Consider the following 24,336-nt stretch of genomic DNA (forward strand, 5'->3'; position numbering starts at 1 on the left):
GTCCTGTCTCTAGAGGCCTGTGCTAGGATTGCCACTTCTCTGCAAGGAAAACCACAGAAGTCATGGAAAGTGCTTTCCTTACTCATTATGTAAATGGGGCAATGGGGTGAAGCATATTAGAACTTTTTCAGTCTATATGTTAATGAAAGCCTGCTGTCTGTTGTGTTATTTATAGTATAAAGATGCATTTATGAAAGCAAATCCTGGCTACAAATGGTGTCCTACCACAAACAAGCCTGTGAAGTCTCCAACACCCACTGTCAATCCACGAAAAAAACTCTGGGCCTTCCCATCTGACTCGTCAAGAGATTTGCCAAGCCCCAAGAAAGCCAAGACTGAAGAAATGCCTCAGCTTAACTTTGGAATGGCCGGTAAGTTTAGACACGGTTTCTACCCATTTGCCTAGGATGGGGTGATGCATTTAGGTAGTATTTTTTAAAAAAAATAATAGAGACAGGAGCAAAATTTATGACCAGTACGAAGCAGTGGCAAATATGTAGCATATCTTAATGAATTGGAACATATATACATAGAATTACAAATAATTAAAGGAAGGAGATACAGACTGAATGGTGGAATCATTATAAGGGTATTATTTGATTCTTGACATTGACAGTTTGGAAAAACAGTAATTTGGATATTGTTAGGAGCTTATGAAATTCCCTAATGTTAACAAAATAGCTTACTATTAAGCTGTGCCAGTAGGAACATTAGTTATCATGGATACTTAAAAAGCCACAATTATGTAGATCATCTGTGTATTTGAAACACTGAGGTCACAGAATGAACAACTTCATCACTAGTCTGAGATGAATCTGACAGCTGTGCCTTAGAATTCCCATCCTATTCCCCCTTCCTACCCTCATTCCTGTGTAAGCCAGACAAGTTTAAAATTCCAGATGGTTCCATGTGTCATGAGACCTTTAATACTCTTTGGGTGGTAAGGAATGCTATTGTGTTACCATGAAATAAAGTATTTATTTTCACCACACAAATGGCTGTTTTTCCTGCTGCTACAAATGCAGCAATCAGAAAAAGAACTTTCCAGGATGAGTTTGGGAAGACTGGGCAGGGTGAAGAGGTGAAGTTGTGTGGAGCTGTAAGGTTCTATTTCAGTGTTGTAAGCAAATTTTCTTCAGAGTACTAAACCATCCTCAGTATGGAAAGTTTGGGAAAGAAGGTTGAACAACATTGTGATGCCACATTTTTTTTTTCTAAATAGCTGGCAGACATATTGATACTTAATAGTTCAGTGTGTTTTTCATGGTATAAAAAGTTTGTGGCATGCACAGTATAAATGCTTTTAAAAGGTGAGTCTCGCGTTAATGGTAGCATTATGGGAAACAAAGTCTTCAGGTCCTTGTTATGTATGTGTTTGTAGCATCATTCTATGTGAGCTCCCAAAGCAATACTTTTACCTAGAATTCTCAAAACTTAGAGATCTGTCCTTGTTTAGGTATCATTTTAAACAATTTTAGCTTCCACTTGTTACTAGTCTTTGTTAGCCCTCTAGACTTCCCAGATTATACTATTTGGAGTATTTTCTAAAAGCTTTTATTATCAAGACCAAAAAGGGGGTGTGGAGGACTGGCTTGTAATCGAATCACTTAGCATCCAGGGTTTTTTTTTTTCCATTTCTAAATCTAGATCAGTATATGTGGGTATGTGGGACTTTTTTTTTTTTTTTTTTTTCGTATATCTGCTCTTCACAAACCAGACAGTAACTGTAGGTAAACCACAGAAAGCTATGAAAGCTGTATTTTTGGAGCATTGTTTCTGATACTTTATTAATCAGTCTTTTGCCTATGAAGTGAAAGTGGAAACTGGATTCCAACCAGGATATTTACAATAAATTTTTTTTAAATATTTCATTTATTTATTTGAGAGGCAGAGATACAGACCATCCACTGGTTCACTTCCTAAATGGCTGCAATGGCCAGAGCTGGGCTGATCTGAAGCCAGAATCCAGAAGCCAGGAATTTCTTTCAGGTCTCCCTCGTAGGTGCAGGGGCCCAAGCACTTGGGCCACCTTCTACCACTTTCCCAAGCTCTAGCAGAGAGCTGGATCAAAGAGGAGCAGCCAGGACACAGATCGGCACCCATTTGGGATGCCAGCGCTGTAGGTGGAGGCTTAGCCTACTACACCAAAGCAGTGGCCCCTTACAATCAGCTTTTAAAAGCCCACTCTTTAAGGCAAAGTACAAGAAAGAAGGAAAATACCTCAGTCACATTTATCATTAGATAATCAAGGATCAGAGCTTTGGTTAAGTTTGTATATAATGGATAACAGTGGTCTGATATTTCTAGTTATGGCCCTTTCCAATAAGATGAAAGTGAATGAGTTTGCCTGTAATTAAAACCTAGTGCTTAGCTATTTGGATTTGGGGATCATGAAGGGCTTTTAAAGGCCAATTTAAATTTTCTTTGACATGAAATTTCTTTTGCTTTGCCCAATATCCCTCATGGCTTGATATTTTGTAATTTTGAATCACCTATGTGATTTCCAAGGGGTGAAAGGAAAACTGTAATATAAGCCCTCTTGGAAAGTGTGCTATTTATGTGAATATATTTTTTATAGTTCTAAAAACATTGGGGCCAGCACTGTGGTGCAGCGGGTTAAGTCCTTGGCCTGAAGGGTTGGCATCCCATTTGGGTGCCGGTTCTACTCCCAGCTGCTCCTCTTCCGATCTAGCTCTCTGCTATGGCCTGGGAAATCAGCAGAAGATGGCCCAAGTCCTTGGGCCCCTGCGCCCACGTGAGAGACCTGGAAGAAGCTCCTGGCTCCTGGCTTTGGATCTGCACAGCAGCCATCTGGGGAGTGAACCAGTGGATGGAAGACCTCTGTCTCTCCCTCTCTCTTTTTAACTCTATCAAATAAATAAATAAAACTTTATATAACTATAAATTAATACAAAAGCTGATGGTAAGTTTTTGGCTGAGGTTTTAGGATCTATGCAGCAAACTTCTTGCAAAATCACATTGATAGGTAACTTACCATGTAATGGGGCTTCCTGTTTTACTTTGTAACTTGAATTAGCATATTCTTATCTTTCGAATGCTGTCATCCAACCCATCCTTTAGGATAACAGCCACAAAATATTCTCAAATGCCAAACTAAATTTGTCCTTTCTACTAAATTCATGTCCCTCTTTTGAGTTTTAAATAAATTTAAGTATCTATTTTAGCAGCCACAGTAGTTCTTAAGCTGAACATTTAAAGTTGGAATATTAAACCAATAATAAATATCTTCATTTCATTCCATAAGCCAGTGTTGCTGTATATTTTGTATGTGTTTCTGTGTCACTGCTTCCTAATATTGAGCTGTTTCTTAAATAACGGATCATTTGGCAACAAATTTGTCCCTATAACAACTCTAGCTTTTTTCTACCTCAGAATTTTCTTACTTCTTAAGGAAAATGTATCTAAAATATTAAAAATGGCTTCCAGGACAGGTTGTATACACAGATATACTTAGAGGCATAACCTTTAACCAAAAGAAACAAAAAAATAAACAACTGAATGTCTATGGACATATAACTGATCTTCATTTTCAATTATAGAGAGATTTCTAAAATACACATTTATTGAGGACCTGTGTGTACTATGAGAGGCAGTGAGTTGGCATTTTCACATATGTTCTCTCATTGCAGTTCTGAGTTTTAATTCATTTAAGATAATCTTGGAGGATTGTAGGTTTCTAATCTAATCCTATCTTTGTTTAGATACAACTTGGGTCATGGATCTATCACTTTACTATTTTCATTTTGCCTTTCTGTTTCTGTTGATTATTGAAAGAATGGAAACAGAAACCTTTGATAACAAAAATTATTAATTTTAAATTTTTAAGGCTTTTTGAGCAAAAACCTGGTTACTCTTAAGATTCAAAAAGTCAAAAATCATCAGTTAATTTAAACTTGTTTTGAAACTGTTGGTGGACAGTTATTTGAAAAAAGCCCAATAGTTTGGAGGCCCATTTGGTAAATTTTTCTGTGTTCTTCAGCCTGTTTTTTGTTTTGTTTTGTTTTGTTTGGTGAGTCCTGATTTTTGCAATGCAGGAATAACAAGTCTCAGACTTCTTGGAAGACAAGCATAAGCACTCTTTTTTTTTTTTTTTTTTTTTAATCCTACTTACACTCCCCATGTAGTAAGGAAAGAAGCCTCCCATTAGGAGATAATCATGCTATAAACAGTTGTGTTTGAGAAAGTTCTGTGTAGGAATGGCAGGACAACAGTAGAATTTAATAGACACGTGTGTGCCAGGTTACTGTTTTATAAAGAGTGTAAAAGGTTATATGTGGTTTTGTTGGATTTCTGATTGCTTGAGTATTCTTTTTTACTGTTTATGGATTGTATGGCCTTTATGCTTATACATTGATGATTTGTTTTCACCTTATTTAGATCCTACTCAAATGGGAGGCCTGAGCATGCTGCTGTTAGCTGGAGAACATGCTCTTGGCACACCAGAGGTAAGCCAGCGCCCACCCCCTCCACTCAGCACATGCTAGAGATTGAGAACACAGTCATTTGAATGCTGTTCACATTGTGATCTCTGCAGTATCACTATTTACAGCTCATGAACAAACTTTACTATAATTGTTCTCATTAAGATCTGTCGGTGCATCTGGTGCATTGAGGGTGACAGAAGTGATGTAAATAAAAGCAAGAGGACACAAACACATTCCGATTCTGAGATTCCATGGGAACATATGAATAAGAAATGCAGTGTATAGAGAGATATGCGTTGTCAGCCACTTGGGATACCTGTATTGCCTATCAGAGTACCAGTTCCAGTACTGTCTACTCAACTTCTGATCAGACTTCTTGCTAATGCATCCTGGAAGGCAGGAGATGATGGCCCAGATGCTTAGAGCCCTGCCACCCGCAGCAGAGATCTGGATGGCAGTACCAGGCTCCTGGCTTTGGCCTCGCCTAACCCTGGCTTTTGCAGGCATTTGGAGAATTAACCAGCAGATGGAGGATTTTTCTCCCCTCCTTCTCTCTCTTTCACACACAGACACGCACACACACACACTCTCTCCTTGTTTTCACTGTCCTTCTTTTTCAAGTAAGAGAAAGCAAACATTAAAAAAAGAAATTTAATGTACAGATAATTGGCATTAACCATGACTGTGTCATGAATATGTAAGTGGGGTCCTGTAATAATGCATCCACTGCCTTTGAGATGTTCTCATTTAGATTCACTAGTGGAAAGCTGATAATTTAAAAGTAAAAAAAGGAAACCTGTTGGTGTCTTTAGTCTCCTATTTCCGAACTCCTGTTTGAAATCCAGGAAACATGGCATTACAAGATTGTTTTATTCTTTAAAATGAAAAGGACCTAGGCCCTTATGACCTCAGTTTCATTGTCTGGTTACTGGACCGCTTTTGCTAAATGCTTTTGTGTATGATTTTGATGGGCAGGTAGTGGCAGTTAACCAACATAGTTTACATTTGTGGAATCCACTATTTTCCAGGCCCAATTAACAGAGACCAGTCAAATTAACCTGCAGCTCATGTTATTTTACTACACTTAGTTTCTTAAGATGGAAATTTTCTAACTCCAACTAGCAGAGCCTTTAAAGGAAAAAGAGCAGTTATCTGAATTTTTATTGCAGATTTTTTTTTTTAACTTTTGTTTCAAAGTTGTGAGTATGCCATACAGATTGCCGGGGAAGCCTGCTCAGCTTCATGGGCTATTTACATTATATAAGGCTTTTATTAGTTACAGTTTATATTTGCAATCCTAGTTACTCACTGTATATTCACTTTAAGTTTATTTTGATTATGTTCAATTCAGTGTAGCAAAAAATGTACCAGTTGGTATACTGGTGGTTATTTACATGGTGCTAATCTATAACTGAAAAATGTGTCACTTTGTGCCTTTGCTTACTTGTTATTCAACTTGTTTGTACTTCCTAACACAATGGCTTTGTCAGACATTGTTTCACTTTCTAACACATGGCTGCTAGCTCATGGCAATTCACACTATCCGTTGCTTAGGTGTAGAGTATGCCAAACATGTTCCAAAAGTGAATGTTGAATTAATAATGCACATTGACCTTTCCACTGAGTCTGACTCATACTCTTTCCAAGAGTGTGTTGTGTTGGGAAAATCAGCATCATCTTTCCTAACAAATTAGAATTTGGCAGTGTTTTAGTCCCAACACCTTTTAACATTCTTTTTAACTTTCAAATACTCATAGAAACAAATCAAGGTCTGCAGAACTTAGGCATGTTAGTCAGAGAAAAAGATACATTCCAACACCACCACCACCACCACCACCACTTTGCTTACAGTTTTGCCTTTTAGGCTTTTTTCAGTGAGAATTTCTCCCACCCTCTTTCAAAAAGGCAGAGTTCTGACACAAGCAATTAAAACAGTATGGAGCTAGACAAATTTTTAAAGAACTCTTAGAGAGAGAGATCGCTAACTGACTTAAAGAAGTGACCCTTAAGGAAGAAAGAAATCTATGCTCAGAAGGTGGCAGTGTTAGGTCTTTTAGATTTTAAAATTCAGTGTTTGTTGGTACAAAATTATTCATCGAGGAAACAAAATTGATGGATTGGGCAAGAGACATAAAGGAGAGGACCCTGGCTCAAATATGGCAAACTAAGTGAATCTGCTGAGTGCCGGTAAAATATAAACATAGAAATCTCGTTAGAAAATAACCCCATAACAGTAAAGGAAAGAGAAAGCAGTGTTATCGATGGCTATGTGATTACAGCGCATTATTTAAGTCAGAAATCTAAAAGCTGTTTAATCAATCAAATATGTGTCAGATGAATATGGACTGGCAGGGAGCTATAGAGGAGGTGAAAACCAGTCTCAGTGTCCAGAGATATAAGTGGATGTCTTTTTTTTTTTTTTAAAAGAACCTAAAACAAAAAATATACTATAACTGATAATGTTTTCATCAAACAAACTCTAGAAGAACTGAAGTGAAGGCAGTTAGTTATACCCTTGTATTTCATATCAGGGAGTTACTTAAAGAAGAAAATACAACAAATAAAGTGGAAAAACTTTATCTAAATTACTAGCTATCATCTCCAGGACAAAATATTTTCTGTTACACTTGTTACTTACTTTAGTAAAAATGTGAATCTAAATTATATTTGTAAGATGAAGGCAGGGAGGTAACAATTGAGAAGATGTGGAAGGGACAGTTACTCAGCATATAATGTATAGAAAGCCTTGGATTAATCTTGAAAAGATGGCATTTAGTGTTAAACCTAAGTGAACAACAGAAAGTCGTCTTGGCTGGACCAGAAGGAGGCTAATTGGGGGACATGGAAAATTAGAAGTTAGGCAGAGTAGTCAGGCTGATAACAGGCTTTAAAAGCATCAATTTCTATTAGGTGAATGACAATGGGAAGCTATAGTTTCAGATGAATGGCATGTACTTTAGGCTTTGGGTCTGTGATTTTAGAATGCCTGGCTCTCTTGTGGAATCAACAAATAACAATGGGAAAGTTCTGACTGAGCTATTTTTTGTTTGCCCTCTATCCTAGGAAATAGAGTTAATAATAATACCTGCTTGCCTCTGACTCCCAGAACTACTATGAACATTAATTAAATAAAACCTGTAAGGCATTTTTAATTCTCTAGGAAAGAATTCTTGCAGGTATATTAGCATTATTGCCATAAGTTATTCTAGGCGTTTCATACTCGAAAGCTTCAATTATATCAGGCATTACTCCCACAGTCTGTAATGTGCTTTAGCAGCACATACACTCGTACACACACACACACACACACACTGAATTCCTTGTCCATTGAAACCTTGTAGGAAATTACAGTTATAATTTATTCTCTTTGTTGCAAGGTGCTCAAGAAGGGAACAACTTTTTCATACCTGGAGAAATCAATACTGAAAATATAGCTTCAGCAAAGTAGCTGAGTTAGCGGAGAAGATGTCAGCGGATAATGGCACACCTCCTTTAAGACCATTAAAGGGCGTGTTGTGTAATTGCACAGACAGAACTGCATACCATCTTTTCATACACTTGATCATTTGGAAAGTATTTGCATGCCTTCTATGTACAAGGCATGTCAGGAAACAAATCAGACACAAGTATATGCCCATGCAGCTGATTCTGTCTTAAGATTCCAGTTTTTAGAGATCTTAACTCCTGTAAGTGAACTTAAAGCTTTAAGAAGAATCTCTGATTTTCACTTGTTGACTGTTATCTGCCATTTAAAAATTTTAAATCACTTGTATCTAAATTTCTATATGAGTGAAATCTGAAAATAATTTATATATATTAAATATGTATTTTTAATTTATTTGAATGATAGAGTTACAGAGAAGTGGGGAGAGATTGTCTATCTGCTGGTTCACTCCTCAAATGGTGGCAATAGCGGGGGCCATGCCAGGCCAAAGCCAGGAACCCAGAGCTTCTGGGTCTTCCGCATGTGTGCAGGGACCCAAGCACCTGGGCCATTCTCTGCTGCTTTCCTTGGTATTATGTTACCAGGGAGCTGGATCAGAAGTAGAGCAGCTGGATCTTAGACCAGCACTGATATGGGATGCTGGTGTGACAGGTAGCAGCTTTTCCCTCTACACCACAATGCTGGCCCTGTTTTGTTTTATTTGTACTATTGCTCCTTTGTCTTCTCCAGGCAACACTTCGTAATTTCTTCAGCTAAGTTAGAATCCTGCTCTTCCTAATCCCTTACAACCCTTACTATCAGTATTATATGTTCTATCACTTAGATATTTTTAGTTTTATACTTTATTATAAACTCAATGGTAAAGATCTTATTTTAAAATTTTTTCTTACTGCACTATGTGTAAATATTATCTCCAGAAGATTTTAAGCAAGTTAGCGTCAGGAACAATGACGCAATTTAAAGGGTACGGAGCTCCTGTCTTACCTGCAGTATAGTTATTCCAACACCTAACATTTATTGAGCACTGTTTCCATTCAAGGTGCTGTTCTTAAGTAATTTGAATAAAAGTATCTCTTAATCCACAAAACAATCCTGTATGTATTACTTACCTTATAGGTAAGTATTAAACCATTAGGAAAGGAATCAGAGACAAAAAAGGATTAAATTTTTGCTCATGAAAGTGCCGCTATGAAGTGGCAGAAGTGAGATTCAAACCTAGGAGGATGAGCTTCAGTCTTTGTGTAGTACATGGGGGACTCTGTGATGCATTCGTCACCTACCCTTCATCAACTCTGCCCACTTTTCTCATGGCATCCGGTGCGCACCCTGCTGAGATCAGTAACGGCCACCACAGGCATTTTCTGTGTGCTTTCTAGGGTAGAGACTGTGCTGAGGGCTTCACACTGATGACTTCATTTCATCCTGCCAAGAACCCCGTGTGTCACTTTATTGCTGTCCTCATTTCAGAAATGAAGAAACTAGGCTAGAGAGCTGGAAAAACTTCTCCAAGGTGGAGGAAGTCAGGACACTAGTATTTAAACCTACATATTTTCTGTTAAATGATGAGATAGTCAAAACACCGAGATAGAAGACAGTAGGTGATAATAATATTTATCAAATGAACAAATGATTACACGCACATTTTAAACCCCAGGTTTTAAATTTAAAACATATACAGATTTAGAGAAAATTGAAGATTTTACCTGTCTGTCACAATTTTTGACATCCGTAAAATGGCACAAATTATTTTCCTACCCGTTATATATTGGAGTTATTTGATAATGCCTCTCTTAGCCTACTATATTTGACTATTTCAAGATACTTAAATCCGCTGAAGTCCAGTCTGCTTGTTCCTAACTCCTCCCCCTACCCACATCAAAGCTTTTGTCCTCTTCTCAGTTTTATAGCTTTTCTTTAAGATGGTAGAGGCAGAGAAACAGTGACAGACAGAAAGAACTCCTTATCCACTGGTTCACTCTCCGGATGCCCCCATGAGCTTGCACCAGGCGAGAGCTAAGGCCAGGAGCTGGAAATCTAGCTGGGTCTCCCATGTGGGTGTCAGGAGCTCAGTCACATAAACCATCACTGCTGCCTCCCAGAGTCTGCACTAGCAGGAAGCTGGAGTCAGAAGCTACAGCCAGGAATTAAACCCAAGCACTATGATGTAGGACATGGGTATCAACATTTAGACTGAATGCCTGCCCCAGGTTTTACAGCATTTAAACACATTTTGTGAGGAAATAGACTATATTAAATAGGGTAAAAATAAATATATATTAAATATGCTATATTAAAAATTACACTGTAAAGAGAAATGGGATCTTTGAGCTTTCTTAGGGGAAATAACTCCCCCTTTTATATCACTGTTTGCTGCCTGTTTGGACAGAACTGCCCTTCCAGCCAAAGAATCCAGCCTTTTATAAATGTTGGGCTCAAAGCAGGGATAATCGGGTCTTTGCACCCAGCCTGACAGACACCTGCTGTTATGTCCTCAGTGGGTTTCCAGGGTGCACTGATGAGCTCCCATGGATTTCTTGGTCTCTGGGAGATGAAGGGAAGGAGCACTGTGGAAGGCGGGCAGGCAGAGAACTGGGATAGAAAGATGAGGATAGAGGGGGGAAAAAAAAAAGGAGGCATCCTTCCCAAGAGAAGAGTGTTACTGTTGAGAGAATCTTCAGTATATTATTGCATTCTGTTCTCACAGTGTCCTGTGAAGAAGGCAGAGTAGCATTGTTAGCTACTTTCTCAAATATGGGAACTGGGGCAGAAAGATGCTTTCTGTCTTAGTTGTCTTAGCTGCTACTGCGGTTGTTTGTAGAAGTTGCCTGGAGTCTGTTCTGGACCCCTTATGAGCACTATGCTATGCCACACAGAATGAAACAAGAGGAGAACCTTAGTCATGGAGTGAGGTCAGAACTGATGTCTTGAGTTAACAGCAGGCGGTACTTTTCCCTTCACCTTATGACTAGGCACGTATTCCAATGTGGGGATCATTCAGCTCTGTGGTGCTGTCTGGTTGTACACTCAATGCAACCCACTGCTCTTTTCGGATGTAGGATGCACTGGTAGCCCAGGATGGTGCTTTGGAACCCAGGGCTCCTTTAGCTTTCAGATGAAATCCTGTGCCCTCACTCTTCTCTTCTCATAAAAGATCTATCCTGTCCCGCGCAAGCTACCCTCCTCTCAAATGCCCATTTTCAGTGAAAGGGTTCAATCGACCTTGGAAACACTGGCTTGATCCGCCCCTTCTCCCTCAACCCCGACAGCCTTCCAGACAATTACTGAGGATTGGCTTATAGCATCCCTGATTTAATTGGGGCCCCGTGTATCAGCTGACTTATTTCCCTAACCTTCTAATTGACCTCTTGCCTCCATTCACTCCTCAGCCAAGGCCATCCTGCACACTACTGACAGAATTACTTAACCACACATCTCTCATGCTCTTCCTCTGACTAAAAACCATGGCTGACTCCCCATTTCCTCCAGCCTCATTTTCAAACTTCAGAACATAGAATTCAGATTTCTCTCAGACTGATTATCTTCCACTATACTCTTGTACATCTCATGTTTCACCCACATTGGGAAAGCTGCTGGTTCTCAGATACACAGGGTACTTCCTTGCCTCTTCACTTTCCTACCTGCTACACCATTTTCACACTTCTTGTAAGAGCGGTTCTCGTCTTCTTTCTAGACATATTTCAGACACCACCTCACTGCCTTCTGTGACAGAATAAAGGCTGGTTCTCTGTTCCCCAGGGGGCCTGTCACATTCCACCATTGTGCACAAAGCACTCTTATGTATAGCTGTCCCTTGCACTTGAATTGCAAGCAGCTTAAGGGTCTGGTGCATTATTTTAGTCATCATTTCATTTTCAAGCATGTCCTGGATACAAGTAGAATCTAAGCTTCTTGAAATCAGGGTCCGTGTGCTGGCACATATTAAATGCTCATTAGTATTGCAGGTAATCAGTAAAAGTTTGAATTAGCAAGGGTAGGAATCTTTGGCTTAGCTACACAATGCATGTGCCTTTCCAGTTGATCATTGTGTTCATCACAGTGCCAGCGATGCGTCGCTATGGTCCTGTGCCTTGCAAGGTAGGAATGGATTCTTGATAATACTTAACTTTCCAAGCCACTGAAAGTGCGTAACTGCCTTGATCTTGTTGCATATCAGGAGACTGGTTCACTTTCCTGTGTCTGTAAATCTCACTATCTGAATTGTTCCTGTGGAAAAAAATAACTACTTTGTCATAATTCTTAATTATACTAATCTTTCCCCTTCCTTGGTTATTGAGAACTATAGCAAAATCAAAGGAAAAATTGAATTTAAGGGAAGTTGACTATGTGGTTAGAAAAAAAAAAAAAAAAAAAGAGCCCTTTAGTTATTTTCCTTTTTTGGGCATAGAGCAACACCTAGTGGCTTTATAGATTAATTCAGAGACTTTTTCTAGAAACAGCTTCTTGGATTTTTCTTTTCCCTCTATTCAGCCACTGCTTATTTGGTATCTTTTTTTTTTCCTCTCTAAATTATTTCTTTAACAAACCTGTGTGTTTAGCAATGTTTGTGCTAATTTACAAACTTTTATTGTATGTTTTATCATATATATATATATTTGCCACGTCATTGAACCATTCTTATATTTTGAGATTTTACATAGAAATATATCTAACATGTGTCACAACCATTTCTGCCTTCTTAATAAAGAATTTACCTTATTTTTACTTTATCTTGCCAATTTAGAATCATAGTTATAAATGTTAATTACTCTGTTGAGTTGAGGTTTTTTGGTGCTATTTTGATTTGTTGTAGGTAGCCTACAGTGCTTTATGAAACATTTGTGTCTGTTCTTTACAATTTTTCTATCTTCTTCCTCTGTCTAATCTTGCTGCTGGCATTGTTTCTTCCTTTCACAATCCTCTTCCTTTTGCTTGTCTCTACTCCCAGCCCATTCTGATTTGCTGCTTCTATGCTATGCATTGAAGAACCAGGTAAACAACTCAGGTAACTACATAGCACAGCCAGTTCTTCTTGCTCCTTTGTTTTTGTGTTGTTTCATTTATACAACACTGAAGATATATGTTAGGTCCACAATGCTTTAAAGTAAGAGTAATTGTATTTTTGAGAGAAGACATGGTCCACCAGTGCAAAATAAATTCCATTACTGTGTTAGCCACTGGACAGCCTTTGTTGTACTTTCTGGCTGGGTTGTTGGAGATTCTTCATATTCACATAGACAGAGAATCAAGTTAGTCAGCAGATAATCATTATACACCTACTCTGTGTCAAGTTCATGGTGAGCACAACAACATGCCTAGATTTCTTTGATTGCATAGTATAGTAGATAGACCTTTTGCACGATTAGAGATGGCTTGACTAATTATGTATATCTAAATTTGCCACTCAAATAGAAAAATTTGAGATAATCCATCCTACAAGTTTGCAAAGTTCATCATTTAACTTTTAAACTTTGTGATTTTATATGTGGTTGTCACCAAATAATCGGTAAAGTACACTTAAAAAAAAAAAGTTGAGTTTTCATAGAGTTAATTGAGCACAATTGAGCACTAAGCTTTTTTTTTTTTTTTGGACAGGCAGAGTTAGACAGTGAGAGAGAGACAGAGAGAAAGGTCTTCATCTTCCTTTTTCCATTGGTTCACCCCCAAAATGGTCACTACAGCTGGCGCACTGCGCCAATCAGGAGCCAGGTGCTTCCTCCTGGTCTCCCATGGGGGTGCAGGGGCCCAAGCACTTGGGCCATCCTCCACTGCCTTCCTGGGCCACAGCAGAGAGCTGGACTGGAAGAGGAGCAACCAGGACAGAATCTGGTGCCCCAACCGGGACTAGAACACTACAGCTGGCGCACTGCGCCAATCAGGAGCCAGGTGCTTCCTCCTGGTCTCCCATGGGGGTGCAGGGGCCCAAGCACTTGGGCCATCCTCCACTGCCTTCCTGGGCCACAGCAGAGAGCTGGACTGGAAGAGGAGCAACCAGGACAGAATCTGGTGCCCCAACCGGGACTAGAACCCGAGGTGCCTGCGCCACAGGTGGAGGATTAGCCAAGTGAACCACGGCGCCGGCTGAGCTCTAAGCTTTAAAGCAACTTGCCTCTTCATAGATGGTAACTGTTTCTCATAGGTCATGTATCTAAAATAAGAATATAAGTTAGAGTCTATACAATGTAGCTATCCTAATAGGTAATATATTTAATTCCAATGATATTTTTTAGATTTCTTTCACATATACTGCCTCTTTTATTAGTGTTATAAGAACATTTAATTCTTAACTGGATTTTAAAAAATTGTTTAAATTTTAAATAAAATTTTTATTTTTGAAAGATTTATTTATTTATTTGAAAGGCAGAGTTACAGAGGGAGAAATCCTCCATCCACTGTTTTATTCCCCAAAGGCCACAACAGCCAGGCTGAGCCAGGCTGAAGACAGGAGCCTGGAGCTTCTTCCAGATCTCCCACATGCACGCAGAGGCCTAAGTATTTGGGCCATTTTCTGTTGCTTTTCCAGGCATATTAGCAGGGAGCTGGATGGGAAATGGAGCAGCCAGGACTCAAACCAGTGCCATATGGAATGCTGGTACTGCAGACGGTGGCATAATCTGCTATGCCACAGTGCCGGCCACTATTATTTTCTGCAAGATCTAGGAGCCAAACATGTAAGATTTCTTCATAAACCAAGGAAATTTTGACTTTTTAAAATTATTTGTAAATTATAAAAATACATTTTGTTCATGTATTCTTTCTAAAATGGAATTCCTAATCCCTTGTGGCTACTAATTTCAGGATTTGTTGATTTCTTTTCAGCATATTTTGTGTCTCCTTGGTAGGACATTTGGCACAATAGACCAAAAAGTTAAGTGAAAATAAAAGGGATTCAGGCTTGGCAGCGAAAACACAGGTGGCAAATTAATTAAAGATACTGTACCTCCTCTATGGTGTTTATCACTGGGAAAAGGTGGCCATTACTCTTTAAAATCCAGAGGTGACCATTAAAATTTCAAATGCTTGCTCCTGCCTCATGGCCCGTCACACTCAGGCTCAGTGAGAACTATTTAAAGGAGCGTAATCTGGGTGACTGGCAGCTCTTTTCTTGGGACTTAACCATCTAATATGCAGCCATTAAAATTACAATGGAAAAGCTTTAATAACACAAAAACATTATTGTTAAGTTTAAAAACAACATTCTATAACTTCAGTGTAGTATCTTATTTTCACTGAAAAACTCTTTAAAAATTTTTGCTCCAATATAAACTTACCTTTTAATTCTCCTTTCCTGTGAACCTTTTGAGGCACCCTCATATTAACCATGATTATCTTTGGGAAATAACATGATTAGTGATTTTTCTTTTCCATTTTGCTTTCTTCCAGTCAAAATATTTAATTTTTTTTAAGAGAGAGCATGCATGCTCTTTTCTACTGGTTCACTCCTCAGATGCCGACAAGAGCGGAGGCTGGGCTAGGCTGGAAGCCGGGTAATCAAGTACCCGATTATTTGAGCTGTTATCTACTGCTTCCCAAGTTGTTTATTACCAAGAAGCTGGAATCAGGAGCACTGCCAGGACTTGAACTCCAGCACCCCAGTATGGAATTGGAATGTTTTCTAATTGGTCTCAAGCAGCACGTTAATTGCTAAGCTTAACACCCATCCCTGTTTGTTTGTTTGTTTGTTTGTTTTTCCCGGGTTTTTGATGGTGAACTTGGATTATTTTGTAGTCAGGAAACAAGTTATTTAAAACTATTTTCCCTTTAAAGGAAAGATAAATGTTGTCCTCTAGGTTCCTTAATGCCATCTTACAGGAAAGCAGGGAGGGTACACACTGGTGTGAGATTTGGAAGACCTGTTCTCAACTTACATTAGCTAATTCAACAAATACTTGTGGAATATCTACATAATATCCAGGCAGTGCTGGGGATAATGGATTAAGCAAACCTCTGGGAAAAAAAGATGTACAATAGACAAATACTGTGGTGACAAGTGCTACCTAAAGAATAAGAGGATTATTGAATGTTGGGGAGGGAAAGTGTCATTTACTTCTGGTCCCAAGTTCTTCAACTTTGAAAAAAGAGATTGGGGCCAGCGTTGTGGTATAGCAGGTAAAGCTACCCCCTGCATCCCATCATGCCCCAGCTGCTCCACTTCTAATCCAGCTCCGTGATAATTGTGTTGGAACACCAGTGGAAGAGGGCCCATGTGTTTGGGTTCCTGCCACCCAGATGGGAGACCCGGGTGAAGCTCCTGGCTCCTGGCTTCAGCCTGGCCCAGTGTTGGCCATTGAGGTCATTTAGAGGAATGAACCAATGAATGGAAAATTCTCTCTCTGTGTGTGTGTATCCCTCTCTCTCTGTAACTCTGACTTTCAAAAGAGACATTTGAATTACAGGTAGCTACCTAAGTGATGATATCACCTAAATGCAGAAGTGCATGGTTTCTAGAATGGAGATGAAAGAGGAAATGTATATCCCGAGAAGAAAACTTGATTAGAAGAAATTTCTTAAAGTAATGTTTCTGTACCTGTTGTCAATCATGAAAATAACAAAGGAAGATAGCAGAGCACTACCTAACACTATGTAGTACAAAAGAGAATATAAAGGAAATGTCTCTTAGGTAAATACTAACCTTTCTAAGATGGAGGCTTGAATATGAACACCTGAAAACCTTGGAAAACAGGAATTTGACTTTAGCTTTGTTTTCCCAGAAGATTTACATAATCAGATCTCAGTTGTGTTTTCTTGCAGTCAGGTAATATGAAATATTCAAGAAGCACAAAACATGAAAGAAGTGGGTGGTTTTTTTTTTGTTTGTTTGTTTGTTTGTTTTATTTGGTAGCAGAAAGCCGAGAGATTAAATGGGCATCTTTGTGTGACTTCCTCTTAGGTGAATATTAACCTCTCTGAATTGTGTATGCTATCCATCTTCTCCAAACTTTGCACAGTAGCTGCTTTTTTGGTCACAATTTGAGTTGACCTCACATTAGGGGAAATACCATCATTCTTTCCTCAAGATAGCGTCATTTGAGGTATCATTTGTCTTTTCTCTCCTCTGCAGATACTGTTCTATGATGCCTTATGCCATCTTTCCTTGTTTCAGATAACTTCTGGGACTGGCAGGCCTGATATTTCAGAGTCCCCTGAATTGCGTCAGAAGTCACCATTGTTTCAGTTTGCTGAGGTAATGTATTGCAATTTATATTCATTAATGAGAAAATTTTAATTGATCTTAAATTTCGGTTGATGACAGTACTTGAAAGCAATAAAAAATTCTACTCAGCCCAATTAGACATAAATGGGAACAGAGAAGTTTTTGGAAAAGATATTTTTGGAACTCCTGAGTGTTAAATAAGCAATAGCAATATCTGTTTATTGAAACTGAATGTTCCATCATAGTAGATATTACTACACTGAAATCTCACCACTAATTTTTGTTCATGAGTAGTAAGGTTAAGAATATAGTAAGGGCACACATTGTGACCCAGCAGTTTAAGCCACCACTTGTGACACTAGCAGCCCAAATCATAGTGCTGTTCTAGTCATGGCTACCCCACTTCTGATCTAAATTCCTACTAATGTGCCTGGGAAGGCAGCAGAACATGACCCATGTACTTTGACCACTCACTTTTGTGGGGAAACTGGGATGGAGTCCTAGTGTCCTGATTTTAGCCTGGCTCAGCCATGACTGTCGTGGCTGTTTGGGGAGTGAACCACTGGATGGAAGATCTCTTTTTTTTTTAAACCCCATCTCTGTGTTGCTTTTTCAAATAGATACATAAATCTTTTTTTTTTTTTAATGTATGAGGGTTGTTATTAGAACTTTGGCTTTTTTAATCTGTTGATTTGACAAATCAACTCATGACTCAGTTATTGCCTATGCATCCCAGCCCTCCTTTTGAAGGGGATATACTTTCCTTTAGGCTTAATTGAAATTTTAGTGTGAGTTATCAAAGTCTTTTGTTTTTTTATCAAAGTTATCAAAGTCTTTTGTCTTTTGCCTCTTGATACTGCTTCAAAGAGATGATATAGAAAAACACATTATCCTTGATATGAAGCCTTTTAAGTTAAGATTGCTTCCCCAAATATCTTCATTTACCCTAGAACTCAATATGAGCTCTCATTGATTATTTTTTTTTCTAAACTTTCAAGCCCCTGGTTTTCTTCCCTTGATCTTTTGAATTATCTTTCAGTAGACTTTCTCTGCTACTGTCTTCCTACCTGGTAATGGCCCATCATGCTATTGATTTGTACAGGGGGATATTTTTGGATTCACATCTGTCCTCTCTGCCCTTCCTGGTGGTTCTTAATATATCATTGGCAAAGCAACTTTTCATAGTGGCATATTAGTCCATTCCTTTAAGAGTTGCTAAGAAAATGCCTAACTGCCTTGGTGATATCACCAGAATGCTATGTACATGCTTACATGATACTCTATTATCTCTTTTCTTTCTGCCTCATATGAGATCAGCTGTAGATTCTCATTGTTTTGTATGTTGTTTCCTTAAAAAATTCATATAGCAGAGTGTTTCAGCTGCAATTACAGGCATGTTAAATAAGGTTGGTCCAAACTTTGAAAATAGAGATGCTTGATGAATAATCCCACAACACCTAAATATGTGATGAAATATTCAAAATTTTATATGAAACTTTGGGCTTATTAGCATCATCAATTTAAAGTTAGGAAAAATAAGTCTCAGAAAGTGTAGCTTAGCTGCCAAGGTGATATAGCTAGTGAGTGACAGAGCTCAGAGTTAGCCTCAGTACCCTGACTGACCCACATCCATATGCTCCTCCCACAGTGTTTCACAGCTGCTTAGAAGTAGAAAGCAGCTTGAAGGGAGTGTTGTAGAGGAGAGTGATAGACCTGATAGTGTGATAGTTGTAGAGGAGAGTGATAGACCTGACACGCAGCCTCCAGTATTTGAGGTTTTTTTTACAAAACTTCACTGACATAAGGAAATTCATTTCAACAGGTCTCTTCTACTGTGTTTTGATACATGCCTGATACACTGATAGAGGACATAGCAAACGAGCCGAACTCTGCCTGTTTGTTCTGTCCAACCATCTGTTTTTAGAAACATGGCCTTTGTCTTCCTTTATCATTTCTACTGTTCTTCTAAAAGAGATTGAGGGTGATGACTCATGTCTTACTCTTTAATCATCAGTGTCTACAGCGGAAATATATGGCGAACTCTCAAAGTCTGATATGGGAAAATGTCCTTGTGCATTAAAAATTACTTGTCTCCTTTCAGATATCTTCAAGTACATCCCATCCTGATGCTCCTACAAAACAGTGTCAAACATCAGCCTTGTTTCAGTTTGCAGAGGTATGGCTGCATTATTTTTGGGCTCAGAAAAATTGTTGGGTTCAGTAAACATTGAATTACAGTAATGTGTCATAACATTGGTATGCCTCTTACCATTACTGATATAATACATATGACAATATTTATTGCCTTTTACTGCCTTTGGTGTAATCATTGTCAGATTAGCTCCCAATTTTATGCCTATTTTCCCACTGTTCATTAGAGTCCGTTCAGTATAGGAACTCACTGTGATTCATTTCATTTTACCTCATTTTTAATGTATTTTAAAAACTTGGAAAACCTGTCAACATGAAAGCCAGAGGATTCCAATCTATTACATTTTTCCAGTAGTGAAATTAGATGTTGTCATTCATGAATAACTCACAGCAAATGCAGTGGTGAATTGGACCTGTTAAATCATCAGCACTTGGTTTTCGATGTGATGGAGCTTCAGCCGATATTTTTATTAGTGTCTAATCCCAGGCTTAGGTCAGGTCAGCTTTTGCAAGATCTCAGATTTCTTCGGATTGTCAGCTAGAGAGCAGGCACACACTGGAGAGTATTTTCTTGGTTGGTCTGCAGGAGAGGCCAATCTGATATGCTTGATTTTTCCACAACAGCCTTGGCCTCAACCATATGCTCCCTTCTAATGAGCACTATATGACTAAATATAAAATGAATACAGTTTTTGAAAATAAAGTGCTGTCTACTTTAGGTTTTTCCCCTTTCTCATTGAATTAATTCCAAAAAAAATGCATATCATAAACCAAGCAATTTCTTCTAGGATTGAGAGAAAAAGACAAGCTGGGCTGTTCTGTTTAATATTGATATATTGAATCACTTTGATTCATTTGAATAAAGAGTGCTGCATAAATGAAATGTAAAATGATACCCTTTTGGCAGGAGGAACCCTAGCATCTTACTTTGAAAAGAAGAAAAAATTACTTTCAGCTCTTGCATTTAAAAAAATATATATGCTGCTTCCTCTTGGAGCACTTGTGTCACCCACGATGATTTTATCCCATCAGTGGGACTTCTGAGATGTTAGGCTTTCCGCCACAGGTTTTGCTGTAGCTGCTGAGGGCTACTGTATAAGCCTGGTAACCCAAACACAGAATGTTATTTTATGAAGACCAATTTGCTTGATAGTCTGAATAAATTAAGATTTCATTATAATTTCCCATTCTGATAAATAGCCTGTTATTTGTACTGTCTGAGGAAATAGCTTTGTTGAATAATATGTTCTTGCTTTCCTCTAGTTGTTGACACTCATTTTTTTGATACTAATGATTTTTTTTGAGAGTTAAAAGAGAATTTTGGCATGGTGATTAGATTTATTTTTTAATGTTGGCATGTAAGCCAATCCCGTCCATCCTTTTGGAAGCATTTCATTCAAAGCAGAGTTTACTTACCATATATTCTGTTTGATTAAATTCTGCACTCAGTGGCGTGAATATTAGAAAAGGCAGTGGCTCATCTTTGACACACCTGATATTTCCGTATGCATTAACTGCCAAGGGTATTCAACCTAATGTAAAATGCCAGTGTGAAGTAGCTCAGCTGGGTGGTGCATTTTTAACAGTTATCACCACTCAGAGCCTGATTAAATGTTATTTAAGTGATACCGTCATCAGAATCATTAGGAGCTCCTGCAGCCCTGGGGCAGCTCTGAGGAAGCAGTTTGATGGTATGGCAGCCACTATCTTGCAATGCTGCACAGTGAGCTCCTGTACCTGTCAGACTAATAGGTCCTTGCTGCTCAGGACCTCATTTCTCCAAGTGTGTGAAGAATTGGTCCTCGCCTCTTCATTGTATTAAGCTTTTGTCTGGAGAAGGAAAGAACTGTGACTTGGGAGAGTCCTTCAGGAAGGTGTTTACATAGGCTGCTCTTCTGTTCAACAGCGCTTGTCCCTGATGGCGTTGGAATTTTGACCAGGAAGTATATACAGGATTTAAGAAAGCTCTAAAAAATTAATAATTTGAAAACTTACTGCATTTCAAAGTATCACTAAAAGAGCGTGCTTCATGCAAACCCAAAATAAAATGAATAATGTAAAAACTATGTAATTTGTTTTGACCTACAATCAAATGCAACCCTCACAACTCAGTATTTTACTTTTTCTAGTTATATTTTGCATAGGTTAATAATATAAAACCTTGTAATTTCTAAGAAAATTAAACAAATTATTACATCCTTGGTTATTTAATTGTAAGTGTTATGCTCATATGTGATTATACAAGAGAAGTTCATGGTTCTCATTTTCCTCATCTGACACAAGAGAACCTTAAGTTCACTCCCTAACATCTTATGATCTGACCATATTGTCAGCCTAATTAATTCTGGGCTGGTTTATTTAAAGCTAAACAAGAGCTAACTAGGTGATCTAATAAGATGTGCTATGAGCACAGATACTGCAGTAGAAATAGAATAGGCTATAATTAATAACTGCAATGATGTTCCTAAAGCTCTTAATAATTATTTCATAAAACACCATCACCTTTGAGGAAATTCAGAGACTCTTGAAAATTTCACTCTAATTAATCTGTACCAAAAATTTTCAAATATTAAAATGCCTAGAATCACCTAGAAGGTTTGTTCAAACCGACTGCTGTGCCTCTGTCCAAGAGTTTGTGATTTAGGAGAAGGGCCCAGTGGATCATTTTATACCCCCAGCCCTGAGAGAGGGATCCCCTATCCTTTAATCACTTAGAGAGGAGTGGATATTTATTTAATGTAGGAAACAATGAACTCTTTAGAAGTGTTTAGTTTTGTAATATTTTAAGGTCAAGCATACCAAAATCTTCGAAAGAAAGCATTCCTGCTAATTTTATTTATAAATTGTTTATCTTGAGGAAGAGATTTAGGTCAACCTTTTCCTGGAAATTGGTCATTTACTGTGAAATACATTTATCTGAGAAATATTTTTTTAAAAACAATAAGCCCTGAGCATTTCTTTAAGATGAAAATTTAGTTTGTTTGCTTATTTTTTCACATCAAGTGCTGAGTCTCTGCCTTGCAAGCTGAGGATATTTTTGCTTCTTAATCTAATCTGATCATTTGAAAGCCCAGTGAAGTTAACCTATGTGAAACCTAATAAAGCCTGTCTAGTGTATAAGTTCCTTATGAATGCTTACATTTAAACAGAGAACAATAGTGGAGTTGCTTTATAGGATCTAGAAAGAAATAGAGTACCGAGAATGTGCCACTCCCCACCCCATCTTCAGCCTGCCTTCCATTCCGTATTAGCACTCATATTTCATCCAGATTGAACTTGGCTCATATGAAGTGTTATCATTCTATGTTTTCAGGCTCTGATCCACTAAGTTGGTCAGAATGAGTTTTCTTTTTTATCTGCATTTTTCTTTGTTTACAAGTGGAGTGACATACCAGTCACTTATTAGATCTAGTTTACTGAAGGCTAATACCCAAATATGATACCAGAAGGAAGCTGTTGTCCTCCACATATCCTCTTCTCTACTATGTGGCTGACTCTTTTTTTTTTTTTTTTTTTGACAGGCAGAGTGGACAGTGAGAGAGAGACAGAGAGAAAGGTCTTCCTTTTGCCGTTGGTTCACCCACCAATGGCCGCCGCGGTAGCGTGCTGTGGCCGGCGCACCGCGCCGATCCGATGGCAGGAGCCAGGTGCTTATCCTGGTCTCCCATGGGGTGCAGGGCCCAAGGACTTGGGCCATCCTCCACTGCACTCCCTGGCCACAGCAGAGAGCTGGCCTGGAAGAGGGGCAACCGGGACAGGATCGGCAACCGGGACTAGAACGCGGTGTGCCGGCGCCGCAAGGCGGAGGATTAGCCTAGTGAGCCGCGGCGCTGGCCTGTGTGGCTGACTCTTACCCCAGTCTTTGCATTGAAAAATTACATTATTTACTTTGAAGATGCATAAAGCTAATTTAGATGATTTACACAAACAGATTTGAGCATTAAAACTTTCCTTAGGAGATATTTACTTTACCAATATAAATACAGCCATAACCTCACCAAATTTAAGGCTTTGTCACAGTTGGATACGAGCAATAAGTACAAATTTAAAGCATTCATTTTCATGATGGAATGCTCAATATGTTACGGAGTATTACACTCTATAGGAACATTGTACATTTTCACTTCAACTAATCAGTGAACGTATTATGTCTTTTATTTGATTCATTCATATTTCTTTGTACAGAAGACCAGTTGTCCTCATATTGTTCGTTTGCTCTTTGATTCATTTATTCATTCAACAATCACCAGTCGTTTTCTCCCAGGCTTCAATGTTTATGATATCCATCGTAATTGTGGAAGACTTCCACCATTAGCTAATTTAATTCTGATCTTTACCACCTGTTTCTTTGGTATGCTCATCTACCTCAGGCAGCCATAAAATTAATAATTTAATATACAGGGTGATAATTTTTCTAAGCACTTTGCTGTACTTAATGTACTGTTAACCCACCCTTCTGCTAGCTTTTATGGATGAATACTGTTTATCAGAATGTTATGTAATAGCCAAAAAAGAGACTACAGGGAAATTAAAAAATTATCAAGTATCATCCAATTTCAGGAAAATAAAAAAGCACAGCCACAATACACTATGCAGTGTGGCCCACTAGTGCCCCCAACTCACCAGTGTAGCAAACACCAGCTTCCCTCTACAGCCAACAGTCCTTGAAAAACATGCTCATATATTAACTTGTTTATTTTCTTACTTGGAAGGCTGCATATGTCTCTTAAACAAGAAAGTACGGATAGGCTTGAGCAGTGGGATAACAAACCAGCACTAGACGAGCTATATTTGGAATTGAACCCATCATTGCAGAAGAGATTACTGAGAGAAAAATGTGTAAAATAAACAGAGAGCCCTAAGACAAAACCTTGAGGAAAAATAATAACATTTAAAGCAGGGGTGGGGAACCTGTTTTTTCTTGCCGAGAGCCTTTTGGATATTTATAACATCATTCACAGGCCAAACAAAATTATCAACCTAAAAATTAGCCTGTTATGGATTTATTGAATTTAGAGTTCCACCTGCAGTTGCCTTGGCAGGGCCAGAGCAGATGATTTTGTGGCTTTTTGTGGCTCATGGGCAGGACGTTCCCCAACCCTGATTTAAGGGATAACTATAGTAAGAGCCACCATAGGAGAGCA

At 38.5% G+C, this 24,336-nt stretch overlaps 1 protein-coding gene across 9 annotated transcripts in view; it reads left to right on the plus strand.

Moving 5' to 3' along the window:
• The window catches only part of BBX (BBX high mobility group box domain containing), a 280,483-nt gene that overhangs the window by 201,660 nt on the left and 54,487 nt on the right, over positions 1-24,336 (plus strand). For all 9 annotated transcript variants that reach the window (XM_062207541.1, XM_062207531.1, XM_062207610.1 and 6 more), the window contains 4 exons: positions 176-371; positions 4,399-4,466; positions 16,991-17,071; positions 19,143-19,217. In XM_062207541.1, coding sequence (XP_062063525.1) covers positions 176-371; positions 4,399-4,466; positions 16,991-17,071; positions 19,143-19,217 — 420 coding nt within the window. The remainder of the gene's footprint in view (positions 1-175; positions 372-4,398; positions 4,467-16,990; positions 17,072-19,142; positions 19,218-24,336) is intronic.

The sequence above is a fragment of the Lepus europaeus genome, chromosome 2, assembly GCF_033115175.1.
Source record: "Lepus europaeus isolate LE1 chromosome 2, mLepTim1.pri, whole genome shotgun sequence".
In the NCBI taxonomy this organism is placed as follows: domain Eukaryota; kingdom Metazoa; phylum Chordata; class Mammalia; order Lagomorpha; family Leporidae; genus Lepus; species Lepus europaeus.